At 36.8% G+C, this 14,554-nt stretch overlaps 2 protein-coding genes across 2 annotated transcripts; one reads left to right on the forward strand and one right to left on the reverse strand.

Moving 5' to 3' along the window:
* The first annotated feature begins 5,111 nt into the window (after positions 1 to 5,111).
* On the forward strand, positions 5,112 to 9,263 carry mfsd4b (major facilitator superfamily domain containing 4B). Its single transcript, XM_048163733.1, has 4 exons — positions 5,112 to 5,794; positions 6,611 to 6,779; positions 7,243 to 7,359; positions 7,501 to 9,263. Exons 1-4 carry the CDS (start codon positions 5,519 to 5,521, stop codon positions 8,781 to 8,783), a joined length of 1,845 nt encoding a protein of 614 aa, XP_048019690.1. The 5' UTR covers positions 5,112 to 5,518; the 3' UTR covers positions 8,784 to 9,263.
* Positions 9,264 to 9,673: 410 nt separating this feature from the next.
* On the reverse strand, positions 9,674 to 13,680 carry LOC125262652 (DNA polymerase zeta catalytic subunit-like). The gene is made up of 4 exons (XM_048181473.1): positions 13,640 to 13,680; positions 12,784 to 13,030; positions 11,646 to 11,864; positions 9,674 to 10,679 (listed from the first exon to the last, which is right to left on the reverse strand). Exons 1-4 carry the CDS (start codon positions 13,678 to 13,680, stop codon positions 10,539 to 10,541), a joined length of 648 nt encoding a protein of 215 aa, XP_048037430.1. The 3' UTR covers positions 9,674 to 10,538.
* Between the last annotated feature and the right edge of the window lie 874 nt (positions 13,681 to 14,554).

The following is a 14,554-nucleotide window of genomic DNA, read 5'->3' on the forward strand; positions in this document are numbered from 1 at the left end:
GAAAGCAACAAAATGACCACATTCAAGGTCCAGAAAGGTTGTAGAGCCATTGTTAAAACAGTCAACGTGACTGCAGTGTTTCAACCTTAATGTTATGAAGAGATGAGAATACTTTTTGTGCGCAAAAACAAAACAAAAATAATGACTTTATTCAACAGTCTCTTCTCTTCCTGTCATTCTCCTCATGAAGGTGACGCAGTAACACAGTGAAGGCTTCCTTGTTTATGTCCGAATGCCAGCTCAGTATTGGCCAAAGCTGATCACGTGATCAGCACAGCGCATGCGTGTGAGACTGACGCAGGACCCGGCCAATAATGAGCTGGTGTTCTGACGTAAAACCTGGAGTTTCTGCACTGTGTTTACCATGTCAACAGCATAGGAGAATGACAGAGAAGAGAAAAAATAGTTTAATAAAGTTGCTATTTTTGTTTTGTTTTTGCACACAAAATGTATTCTCATCTCTTCATAACATTAAGGTTGAACCACTGCAGTCACGTCGACTGTTTTAACGATGTCTTTAGTACCTTTCTGGACCTTGAAAGGGGTAATTTCGTTGCTTTCTATGGGAGATAAAATTTTCTTAATTTGGGTTCTGAAGATGAACGAAGGTCTTATGGGTGTGGAATGACAAGAGTGTGAGTTATTAATGAGACAAATTTCATTTTTGGGTGAACTAACCCTTTAACTGTAAAATAAATGAGACATGATTTCACTGTTCAGTACTATGATTATTTCTTGTTGCCAGATGTTGTTTTTCATCACTGAAACCACTTAACTTGCTGACTGTCATGCTTGATTTTCAGTGTCAATTTGTTCAACAAACAATGGCCTTTGGCTGTAGAAGCAACATGGTCAGGTGGTGTAACTGGTTTGTGTCAATTGGCGTAACCAGTATTTTTCATAAAAAATATAATTATATACAGAACAATTAATGTGGAATAAAATGTTATCATCTAGTTTAGTGTAATAACATGACTTTAAACAATTTTAACATAATTTGTCAAAGATTATTTAGAAATCAGATGTGTTTTCAGATGTGTCCCACCAAATATTGCAAAAACACATTAAAATTTACATTTAGAGATAACTCTAATAAAATTATTTTTCATTTGATATTTTAAATTGAAGTATATATTTCTATAAGTGAGCTTACATGCCATCTAGGTGGATAAAATATTTAATATTTCTCATTCTTTGGCGGTTACACCATTTGACATTTTTAGGTACATTCATTCTTAACTTTAGTAAAAAATTGTGCAAATGTCATTTTTATCAACATAAAATCAACTTAGACACAATATATACATTTTAACGTACCTGATGCATGCTTTTAAAACAGGTTTTTAAAAGATTTTTTTAATTTCTCATCTTGCCGCACCATATTTGTCACTGACCCATATATATATATATATATATATAATGATAATGTTTACATATTCTAAAAAAAAAAACTAAACTGTGAGCTCTACAAGCTGCCGCCTGAATGTTGCTGTCCGTTAAGTTTTCTAATCTCATTAAACTGCTTAATAACAAACGTCTCCGTTAAATAAAACAGTTTTAACAAGCGGGTGTAACGTTATCTCGACCTGTTCGTTAGCTTGATGTGCTTTCAGTAATAATGATTAAACATCTTTTTACAGCCGACTCTTAATCTTCTCATTACATTGTTTAAACTTTCAATAAGTCAGCCGTTTACATGCATTATGTTAAACAAGTTCAATTTAACCACAAACACCGTTTTTCCCTGAGGTACTTAAGGACTTGAATGAGCTGCATATCGCCGCTTTCCGCCATTTTCGAATTTGTAGAATCCTCTCCTGTGGCATCACGGGATAGCGCAGCGTCCATCGAATGCCTACTTCTGGCCTACTGTTTTTCGAATACTATGAATTCGGACATACTACTTCGCCTCGCATACTGTTTTTCGCATACTATATAGTAGGGAAGTATGCGATTTCGGACGCAGAAACAAACGATTCTAGCATTTTAGCACTTCCGGTTCCATAGTGCCGAAGTCTATTGGGTTTTTTTGAACGTTATTTCGGTTAAATGGATAAAATAAGGTCTGTGGTGAACACAATCTCAAAACACTTCCACGTTTTATTCTACAACATAAAATACACCAGTATTACCCCACTCGTGATTTTTTGAAGCTGTTTTTAAGCTGTTATGTGTCTTGAAAAAGGCTGTTGCTAACAAGTGGCTAAATGGGACTACAGAGGCTGTCGGGGAGATTAAACGTCATCACGCCGAACAGATAAGCTCAGTCCGCTTTTACAGCCTCATCATGCTTATAATTGTGCTCTTACAAACTTCTAACTCAAACGTTCTGGGAAACGTTCTGTTTTTAGATTTAAAAAAAAAAAAATGAAAGGGCTGTCGGAAGCTACTAGTGATGGTGACATTGAACTCGTGGGACCGTGGTGTAGTTCGCTTATAGCCTACCTTTAGCTTTTTACTTCTGGCAACTGCATTTAGGCTTTAAAATGTATAATCCATGTGTTCATCTGTGAAAATTATCTTGATGGACAAAACGTTTAAGTATCATAAACTTTTGTTGCTCACAGAGCTTTTTCTTTTTTTCTTTTTTTTTTTTTTTTTTTTTTTTTTTAATCCAAAAGCTTTTGGAAAAATCCTATTGGGTTTTTCTATTGGGAACCAGCGCCTACAAAGTGATGTCATATCTGTACCACATAGACCAATTTTCAGCAATGACGAAAACAAAAAATATTTTTAATAATTGGCTCCAAAAAGTTATTTAATCAATAACTTCTGTATCCAATAACAGAGGGATTATCCAGATTTGTGTACCCTTCCCTGTCTTTAGCTGTAGATAATCACACCTCCAAAAATATAGATAAGATTTTTTTTTTTTTTTTGGGGTAATAAATCTCATAAATTGAAAGAAATATGTTTTAGTAAACAAAAGGAGTGATGGGGGTCTTGAAGTTCTGAATTTTGGTGATACTAACAATACATTTAAAATTAAAGATGTTTGCTTGGGTCAGATTCTATGTGGTATTTTATTCCTAATAATATATTTAATAGGGTATAGGTGGCCTCTCTTTTTTTATGAAATGTAATTACTCCACTGGTAAATTACCTAATAAACTGGCTTGATTTCATCAGCAAGCTTTGTTAGCCATGGAAACTGGTTTACAACTACAATATTTGGATATTAAAATTAGAAATAGATCTTTTTTGATAAATGGATTGATAAAAACATAATTTCTGTTGCTGATCTATTCAACTCTAAAGGTGATTTGTTATCTTATGAATGTTTTATGAATATCTATCAATGTCCTGTTCCGTTCAAAGAATTTAACTCTGTTATAAAAGCAATTCCTGATGGATAAATATGTCTGATGAAAGCTTCCCTTACATATGAGTCATGCTCAAAACAACTTTCACAGTTATGTTTGGGAGGTGTTTCACTTTTAAGTAAAGAATGTAATAATACATTTATTTGTCAACTTTCTCAATCTCGAAACTCAATTTCTCCAAAAGGGAAAAAAAATTTGGGTTCTAAAATAGATAACATTCAGTGGAGGAAAACATGGTTATTACCATATAAATAGCCTACTGTATACCCAATAAAGTGAAAGAAGTGCATTTTAAAATTTTGCATAATATGTAATGCTCTTGTGTCAAAATTTTGTGATGTAGCTGATATATGTGTAACCCCTGACCCAGGTCCTACTCGCCCCGCTCTGCGCAGGCCTCGAACTCGGGTCTCCGGTGTGGGAGTCGGACGCTCTAACGAGGAGGCTAAATATGCACCTTCTGTTTAAAAAGAAAAAAAAAAGAAAAAAAAGAAACTGAAGATATTTGTCATTTATTTTTACACATGTGTAATGTTTCATCGCTTTTCTAAAAAAAGGTTTTGAGTTGTTTTTCTAAAGTTAATATGAACTGTAATTTACACATTTAGGATGTTGTTTGCTTTTTTGAAAACCAGAACAAATCTTTAGAATGTACTGTTAACTTTCTTTTCCTTGTGGCAAAATTCTATTTTCACAAACAAGGGTTTCTTAAGAAAATACCTAGCTTACTTTTATAGATTTCTTGTGAAGTAGAACATCAAATCAAATCACTAAGAATAATTAATCCAAAAGCTTTTGGAAAAATCCTATTGGGTTTTTCTATTGGGAACCAGCGCCTACAAAGTGATGTCATATCTGTACCACATAGACCAATTTAAAAAAAATATATTTATTTTTTGAAGAGATATGATGAGATATTTCATGTACCGTGATTAATACTTGTTTTGGTGTCTTTTTTAATCCTCTTTTCTTTCTTTGTTCTGTTCCTGCTTTTCTTTATGTTCTTAAAAAAAGCTATTTAAATGTATCTTTCTCTTTAAATTTTTTTTTCAGCGATGACGTTTTTTTGTGGGCGGAGCCGGCCTTGGTTGCAGAAAATGACACCCACGGAATAAAAGAATAAAAAAAGTTAATTTTGAGTTTATATCTCACAATTCTGACTTTTATTTCTCGCAAATCTGAGTTTATATATCACATTTCTTAGAAGGAAAAACAGAATTGTGAGATATACTCGTTATTCTGTCTTTTTTTTAAGTTTATCCCGCAATTCTGACTTTTTTCCCCCCTCAGAATTGTGAAATAAACTCACAATTGCGAGTTATAAAGTCCGAAATGGGAGATATAAACACGCAAATGCAAGAAAAAAAGTCAGAATTGTGAAATAAAAATGGTATAGGCTGTTTAAAAGTTATCTACGTAAAATGTTATAGGTTTAAATATTATTTCATGCTGTAACTGCTAAGTATGTATGTCCTCTATGAACTGCATGTGAATATTATGTAGACTTATTATTTACATCAAATTCCTGCTTTAACAGTAGACTAATCATTGCAGGTTTCATCAGTCCAGTCTGTGACTGCAATATAAACGTCTCCGTTTAGCTTCAAAAGGGCATTTTTAGGGCAACTTTAATTACTGTTTATACGTTAACTCCAACTGTACATTTACAATTAATTGCGAAAACTTGTCACCCTGGGTCACATGATCATAAACGATTAAATGAATTCCTTGACGTGACCATCGCATGTGTACCCTTCGCTAACAGATTTGTGGAAGGGCCCTTCGTGAAGGGTTCAGTTTTCAGTTGTTCACTTTCGTTTGGAATGCCCCTACAAAGAACGTTTTATAAGTGACATGTTGTAATCTGGTGACTGTCGGCGTTGTTCTACTTGGTTGGTCGGTCTGCGTTTTTGCGCACGCGCACTTATTATATACGGAAGTTTTGAACCAAGCTGTGTAACTAGTGTCTGAAATGTACAGTGTATGATCACGCGATGTTTCTGCTCAACTAATGATCGACGCTAATTTTATGTTCAGTTTACTGTTGTTTTTTTCCTAAATAAAACTATTATAGTGCGTTGATAGTCACGAATAGGTCAAATGTGGGTCATTTTAGGTCGGCCATAAACCCACGAAACGCTTCAGCGCAGCGTCGACAATTTTTACGTACACAACAGCGCGAGAGTCGTGCTGCCATGACACCTGCTGAAGCAGCGCCGAAGAAAAAACACGTTCGGTTTGCCAGGATGGAAGAGAACATTGACCGCGACGAACAGGAAGAGGATACCCTTTTCGACAAGCGTAAAGACAATAAGGAGGGGCTGAAAAGTGCTCTGAAGGGGGGTAAAGGGGTACTGAACCCAGGGTCCGATCAGGTTGATGTAATTCGACCCGGACGGAGCCAGAGCAATACTGGGACATGCTGGCGATGGCTGGTCAGCCTTGTGCTTTGCGCATCGTTTCTCGGACTGGTGGGTCTGTATGTTGCATATGAAAAATAGAAAAAGCTTATATGGACATAAATAAGGCTTTGAAACTGATTTTAAAGTCCTATCTCCTGGTATTTTATGTCTGTAGATGTCTTGTGGCTGTTAAAAAAACAACTGACTGAAAAATAACTGGAAATAGATGTTAAAATCATTGTTATGGTCATTTCCATTTCGACTCGCAGTATTCTCATGAAATAGGATTATTTGCATAAGGTAAAATGTCTGACACGTTAACAGTGGTGTAACAAGGCTGACAGGTTAATCTGGGCCTGGGTACAATAAATTCAGGCTAATATGATATTTTGACATGATACTACTGTTTGGTTACCATATTCATGTGCTATGGAGTAGTATATTACACAGTTTGTACAGGGTACATGATTACCGTGGTATTAGCATGGTACTATGCTGATATTCACTCAGGCTGTAGTTTAGTAATGCAATACTACTCATCCCAGGATATTGAAATGGCTGGTAGGAAAAATCTTTTCTGAAGGACATTATTTAATGTCAATGACTGATGTAAGCAATTATAAATCTTTGCTCCTAAGCAGTCATAGTTTATAAACAGATTGTATGCATTAACACAAAGTGAATGTTTTTTTAAAAAATACCTTGTATGTTTTTCCCAATACAATAACATGGTATTGTTTGAAGTACTATGTAAATACTGGTATGTGAATATAGAATTACCATCTGATGTCATTACTGTACCTCTGTAAGACATATCAATCCATTGTAATGTGCACCTGTTGAAATGTGCACATAAAATATCTTATATTTTTATTATATTTATAGGGAATGGCCATTTCTGTATTGGGCCCTACCTTTGAAGACCTGGCTATCAATGTCAACAAGAACATCAGTAATTTATCCTATATATTTGTGGGTCGTTCATCAGGATACATTGGAGGCTCCCTGTTAGGAGGGATCCTTTTTGACTGTGTGAATCCCCATCTGCTTTTGGGTAAGCCCCATGGACTCCACAGAGTAAAGAACAATGTGTTAAATGAATTTTAATATTTAACTTTAGTAAATGATTTACTTTAAATTTGAGTTACCATTGATTGGTTAAATGTTTTCAGTGATAAGAAAAAGGGGAAAGCACAAAAAGGGAGGCTACAGAAAAGTGAGCTAAATTGCCCAAAATAACATCTGTTACTCTGCTACAAACTATTATGTATGAATTCATGATTGTTTGAAGGACCATGGTGTATGTTTTGTGTTAGGACCCCACAGAGTTGCAGAATTATTTGGCTGAAATATTTTTGAAAAGTCATGGCAGTTAAAGGACAATTGTCAGTACACTGCAGTATGTTCTCCCCTTTATTTTGTATTTAGTCATATATTTATTTATTTTGTGGAAATTAGATATTGTGAAGTATGGTTCCCTTGGTGATTCATTGCTCATGGTTGATTTATGTCTGCAGGCTTCTCGTTGTTAATCACAGCGTTTGGGATGTCTGGCACTCCCTTCTGTAAAAAGGCTTGGCTGCTCACTGTTTTGATGTCCAGTGTGGGGGTTTCAATGGGAATTTTAGACACAGGTAAGCATGCTTTCGGTGTAGATGCAGTGTTATAGTTTAATACCAGTATTAAGCAATTAACAATATAGGTGACACTCAATATAAAAAAAAAAAAACATTTATAGCTTTTACTGTAACTCTTGAGTTTCTGGTTGTCAACAGGTGGTAATGTTCTCATCCTGAACACATGGGGAGAGCAGGCTGGGCCTCATCTGCAGGCTCTGCACTTTAGCTTTGCTGCTGGAGCCTTTGCCTCCCCAATCATAGCCAAGCTGCTGTTTGGCCACCATTCTGACAACGACTCCATTAACACTCCTTCAGTGTCTGGCCACGCCTCTAAGACCTTCTTGCCATTTTCCCATCCAAAGAGCGCTCCTTTAACATCCATGTGGGCCTACATTGTGATTGGTGCTTTTGTTTTATTTGTGTCACTCTTCTTTTTTATCCTGTACTCCTGCAGTTCCCCCAACTCAAATAGGGCAAAGACACCCTCAGGGAAGCAGCTGTTCTCCAAACATCACAACACACTTATATTCCTGCTGTCCGTGTTCTTCTTCTTCTATGTTGGAAGCGAGGTGGCGTATGGTTCCTTTATATTTACCTATAGCAAGGACTATTCTGGTATGAAAGAGGCTCATGCAGCAGGACTGAATTCGCTGTTCTGGGGAACGTTTGCAGCTGGTCGTGGTCTGGCCATATTCTTTGCGGCTTGTCTGCGCCCAGGCACCCTGATCCTGCTGAGTCTAGTGGGCACCACACTTTCCTCACTCTTGCTGTGTCTTTTTAGCCAAAATTCCACTATGCTCTGGACCTGCACTGCCCTGTATGGTGTCTCTATGTCTACCACCTTTCCCAGTGGGATTTCATGGGTTGAGCAGTACACAACGGTGACAGGGCGCTCAGCTGCAGTGTTTGTGGTGGGTGCAGCTCTTGGAGAAATGGTTCTGCCAGCTCTGTTGGGCTTCTTACTGGGGCAGGTGCAGAATCAGCCATTGCTGATGTACCTGGCACTTTGCACATCCACCTTCACTTCTATCCTGTTCCCTGTCTTGTACAAACTAGCGTCACCAGGAGGGGATGCCACCTTACGGAAAAAGTCAGGGAGACGCACCAAGGATGCTGATGACAGTGAGTACCGCCAAGCACTGCTAGACAATGTGGAGGAAGAGGAACAGGAAATTGAAAGTGAAGCTGACCAGTGGAATGATGCAGACTTTGAGGTGATAGAGATGGATGATGCCAGCCTGTTGAGCTCTCCTTCTAAAGCCTCAGTGCCACCTGATATTGCAGCTAGTGAGTTTGCTGCTCACTCAATGGCCACCCCATTGTCAGCACCCTCAAGAGACACTGCAGCCCTGACCTCTCTGTCTAACACTCCGTCTTTTCCCACAGACTCTCCCAGACGCAAACTCTTAATGTCCCTCAACAGGGAGAAGAAAGACTAATTTATTGCACTATGTCAAAGATGTCTCAGACTTTAGCCCGGAACTGAGAAGTGGCTGCTAAATCCTGCACACCACATCAACCTGAAGCATTTTTTTCCCCTTTGGTGAAAAGATCACACTAGCCAGTTGATTTGCACTTTCCAAATGCCAGTTGCATGTTTGATGGTCCTTATGGAAACACACCACTGTACAGGATTATCTGTAAGAAGTTTAATTAGCATATTGGACATTAACTGAGAATTGACCTGTCTTTGAAGGTCAGCCTTATTATTGGACACCAATGTATATTAGGATTATATTAAGATATTGGACTTCTACAGCTCTCCTCTCATTTGTTATTGTTGATTGATTTACCTTAAATCAAAGGTTTTTGTACAATTGTAACCAGCACAATACACTAGTCTTAAGAACTGTGAACTAAGGCAACATTTTTTTGTATTGTATGGTTAGATTGAATGTATAAAGTTTCATTAATAGTGATATTTTGATGTCTTTCTTGAAAATCCTCACATTGTATGTTCACAAAATATTTTTATTCATTTTTCAATCATACTGAATGCTTGGTAAGTACTAAGACAGACCAGTCACTTCTGGTTTGGACACAGCATGTGATTAAAGAACACAACTGCCAGTTTTCATGATATTTTTGCAGGTTTGTCCCCCAAAAGTTCTGTAACTGCATATAACAATATTGACAATTTTGTATTAACTTAAATCTAATCTTACATTAATTTCTAGAAATGTCTCAATCCATTTTACAATTTTATTGCTCTGTTAATAACCAATATGTGGAAAAAATTATGCACTGCATAAATATTTGACTAATTTGTGAATTACAATAGTGTATACCCCAAGTTGATGTAAGGACCCATTTCAATAGAAACAAGCAGTTTTTTGAATACATCGACTTTTATTATATCAATATTAAATCTCCACCCACAAATGTTCTTTAAAAACAAAGCACCTTAAGTTTTTGCAAGTTTACAAAAACAGGTTACAGAGCTCTGGAAGCTCTTGAGTTTTTACATAGCTAGGTAACAATGTCTGGTTTAGAACAGAGAAAGCATTAGAAAAGCACTTAAAAAGGAGAAACATTTTTTTTTACAAATGTGCACACGGACAATATAAATTATTAAACACATTGCCGAAGTCCAAGTTAAGGCTGATACTAACTTGCTTGTCCTCAAACTTGCCTCTGTAGAGAATGGACAGAGAAAGCATGTAGAATTCCTAAGCAGGGAATAAAAAACCCCTCCAATTTTTTTTATTTTTTCATCAGTGCTCACAGCCAGAATTTTGGATCATCGTATGCAAGGCTTATTTACAAGATACTGATTTTACATGGGGAAAAAAAAAATTGCAGTCAAAAATTGCCCCACAAGATTTATAGCCAGAACTGAATCTCCTTGATTTACAAATTGCTACAGTACAAGGTTCAGTTTATAGAGGATTATGCTGTAAATGTTTGACCTGTCAATCTGCAAAAATGTAGCAAATTAATGAACACTCAGACAACAACTACGAAGCAAATTCAAAACAAAGGGTCATCAAAATCATCTTCCTCTTTTCTGTATTTAAGGCCTCTTTAGTCCCACTGCACTGCAGTACCAGTCAAACAGTACAAGATGGAAACTCTCTAAGGTCACATAGGAAAAAAAAAGCACCTTTTCAAACTATAATACATAGAAATTGTGCTGAATGGCACAGTGATAATAGCACCAGAGTAAAATGAAAGGGAGGCAAATTGCTGGACTATCAGAACTGCTCCAACAGCTGGCGAAGGTATGGTCCTCGGGAAAGATGCCGATCGACCCGAGACAATTTGTAGAGTATTGGGCAGTCCAATGAGACGCATGGCACCTGACGCTCTGCACTGCCACTGCAACTTCTACATACCTGTCAATTAAATCACAACAGAAAAGAACAGAAAAGATTGATATATGACAAACATGAAACATGTGACCCCTAGACTCACACAGCCAGACTTTTGCTTTGAGGGCCCAAATCTGGTCCTTGGTGCAGCTTAAGGCCATTTCATATACCAAATGTGTTGCAAAAAGTGAAACAAGTGGAAAAAAAGTGGTCTTTTACACCAAAAGCTACAGAAATAAGTGTCAGGTTGAAGAAAATGAAAATTTATTTCCACACAGGAGGCATGCCTGTACAGAAAGTGCAACACAAACACCCTTCTCCGCTGCACACCATTCCAGGTATCCAAACAGGACAAAAGGACAAGTTCATTCAGCTCTGTCAATTCACCAGTAAAAATAAATTAAACCGACATGATGTTTAAGTCATTTGCATGGTTGAATTTGATCACTGAAGGTCAGCAGACACCAGTAAATAAAGAGAGAGTAAAGGATTGAAGTACATTTGTAAAATTTTACATATTTATTGAATTACTGCAGGTTTGCATAGTATTCTGTGTTTGTACTTCCCTGTGTGTTTTTATACATTGAGGAATACAGAATGTGTTTTGTGCAAGTGAGACAAGTAAAGAGCATCTGTCTGGTTTCTCATAAAGTACAGCATACACGTAAAATTTGCTATCAAAATCCAAACTAATCATTTCATAAACCAAACGCTATTATTTTGATCGTTTAACTGGCCTTTGCTTTTTATAATTAAAGAAACTTGTTGCAAAAAGACTAAGATGTAGATAGTTGCAAACTTCCTGACATGCAAATTGATCAGTAACATTCATTTTGTTTTTACGTCCCCGAAAAACAAATATTTAGCTTTCATGCAGATCCATGCTTCCATGCTGTGGTATAAAAAAAAAAATCTAAAAAGTAATCAGATGGTCAGTGAACAAGTGAACAATCTATGGCATTCTCAGACCAAGAAAACATGACCTCTAACCTTTAGGAGCTGGTCTTGCTGGTTTTCCCAAAGCCGCAATTCTTGGTGTAGGTGGACAGCAACACGCTGCGGTTCAGCTCGGCAACGCTCACACACTCCCAGCTGTGTCAGCTCATCACAAACGGGGCAATGCAGTGTTGTAAAGTACTGCGAGATGGTGCCCTTTCTTGTGCCCTCATCTCCTCCTCCACCCCCTGCAGAGCTCCATGCCTTCTGTACCTGTGCAATGAAAAGCACCACCACGAAACAAATGCAGATTATTATTATTATTTTTTTTTTGGAAATGTCTTTTCTTCTTTTAAAAGGTGAAGCATGCAATATTTTGATGTTAAAATATTTTCTCCAATTTCTATATGCAGCGTTAACTATGACTGAATCCAGTGTGAACAATGTGGTTCTGCACTGCTATCAGTATAGATACTATATATCAGTATATCAGATTCTTCAATTGCGGCATCTAGAGCTGTTATTCCACAACAACAACCGCTACAACTGATAATAGACCACTTAAGCGGGTACTGCGAGTCATCTTGAGGTAATAAAATGTCAAATTAATATTTTGTGTTAAAATGTGTACCCATGTGGCAAATAGCCGCAAAATAAGGGGGATAATTTCATGTGGGATCTTGTATCATTCTGAAGAGTTTTTTTTTTTTTTTTGCTGCATAATCTGCTGACTGTACACTATTCCTTAGCCTTGCCGCGGCTGCCATTTTATAACTCTGGTCCCCCCTAGGGGTTGCGCCCCCAGTTTGGGAATCACTGATTTTAAGCCAATGTTGCTTTGTTGAACCCGCCTTGATGCTCAAACAGAACAATATTTGAGAACCAGACAGCCAGCGTTTATACTTTTTATGAGAATCAACCTACAAATGGCTTACTTACAGTCTCTGCACATGAAACTGGGATAGGTGAAAGTATTTTAATATGTAAAAAAAATTCTAATGTTTTGTAACCCACCACCAGATGGTGCCTTTATATAAATAATAGCTAGTATAATTCAGTACAATTTAGTTATTAAATAGCTACAAAACAGACATTCAAAGAGCAACAGAAAAGTACAAGAATTAACAGATACACACATTTAAGATGATCAGTGTTCTGCATATGCTAAAAGACAAAATGACAAATAACTAACCCTCGGCAACTCGTGGTACCAGCTGAACACATCTACTCCAATCAGGTTGAAAATTCGTGCAAGTGGTGGCAAGATCTGCTTGGTGATGTAGTAGGTGGCATTGAGGCGCAGGCTGGGGTTCTGCAGTACCTCTACAGGACGCCGAACCAGCTGTATGAGCGGCACCCCTGGCATCCCGTACACAATAACATATGGCACACGCTCACCCACACGAGGCTCCAACCGTCGATCATACGCCATCATACGCCTAAGATAGAAAAGAGGAAAAAGACAAAAAAACCTTTTTGGACAGCAACCTTTGTGGGATATTTTAATGCATTTAGATTCAGCCTGGATTCAGAACAAGGAGCAGCATTTTCAGCAAAGATAGAATTTCCCCTCAACCATGCCTCAAATCTAATTTCAGCATCTTTTAATGGATGTATTGCTAGGTAACAGCCTCAGGTACAATAATACTCTTGCAGCACGCATGCAGAAAATAAACCAGTCCGGTCAGGAAAAACAAGTACACATTCTGACATGCAAACATAATAGTACCAGCTGAAAATGTATGTATTGCCCCATATTGAAAAGTTTTGTTAAAAACATATGTGATTCTTATATGTTCCAACAGAATATTATAAGGGACATATATGCTGCAAAAAACGCATATACAAATTGCATAATATTTATGTATTCCAATCCTATATGTCATATATGTCTCACATATAACTAAAGTCTTACAGATTTTCATGATGTAAAAACAGGAAAATAATGCAAATTTAATAGGCCTATGAATGTCCACCATATCTCTTAAGATGTGTATAAAACATAGTGCATCAGTATAGGCTTACTTCACTCATGCCCTCGCTCTTACCTTGTCCTAAGTGGAGCCATACGCCTGTCAATCACAGTCATGTAATGTATAATCATAGACTTTCAATCTTAGATTAAACGCATATAAACTACACACAAGCACATATATTAATTACAAAATTAACATTTTAATTACAAAACTAATTAATTAGCGTTAACTTTTTAACGTGGGATGACACTTGGTGACTTTAGTTGCATTAGCTATGTGAGCACAAAAATCATGGACACGATTTAGATATGTTAAAGGGTCAGGAAAAAAAGTCACACTTGGCTCCTTTGTGGTTAAAAATGACCACCATAGGAAATTAATGGGAAATACGAAAACTCTGAGAATCTTTTGGTGGTACAAACTACAAATCAACCACTGTGCAGAAAAAAAAGTGCACAGCAATGATGGTCACACTCTAAAATATCAAGAGTAGGGATGTCCCGATCAGGTTTTTTTGCTCTCGAGTCCGAGTCCGAGTCATTTGATTTTGAGTATCTGCCGATACCGAGTCCCGATCCGATACTTCTATAATACATCAAAAAAAGAATAAAGAAGAGCGAAAAAAAAAAAACGTTCCAGGACGTTCCTTATTTTTTATTTAATTACAAACAGATCACTTCTGTGAGGTAGCTTGAACAATCAAGTAATAAATAACATAAATTGTTCACTTCACTTCACTTTAGTGCAACAGTAAATATAAAAAAGGCTAATATAAAAACAAATATATTTGGTTTGATTTGGGTATGCTGCAGTCTGTGTAATAACTAAAATAATGTTTATATATATCATATTTTCTGGCTAGTTTACTTTAGTTTTTTATAATACACCATACTTTAACCCAAACTGAATAATAAAAACAAGTTTAAATGGGTAAATCTTCTATTATTATTTTTGATTCTTAATTTTCTTTTCTGTCATACTCAAATT

This window comes from Megalobrama amblycephala, linkage group LG2, assembly GCF_018812025.1.
Source record: "Megalobrama amblycephala isolate DHTTF-2021 linkage group LG2, ASM1881202v1, whole genome shotgun sequence".
In the NCBI taxonomy this organism is placed as follows: domain Eukaryota; kingdom Metazoa; phylum Chordata; class Actinopteri; order Cypriniformes; family Xenocyprididae; genus Megalobrama; species Megalobrama amblycephala.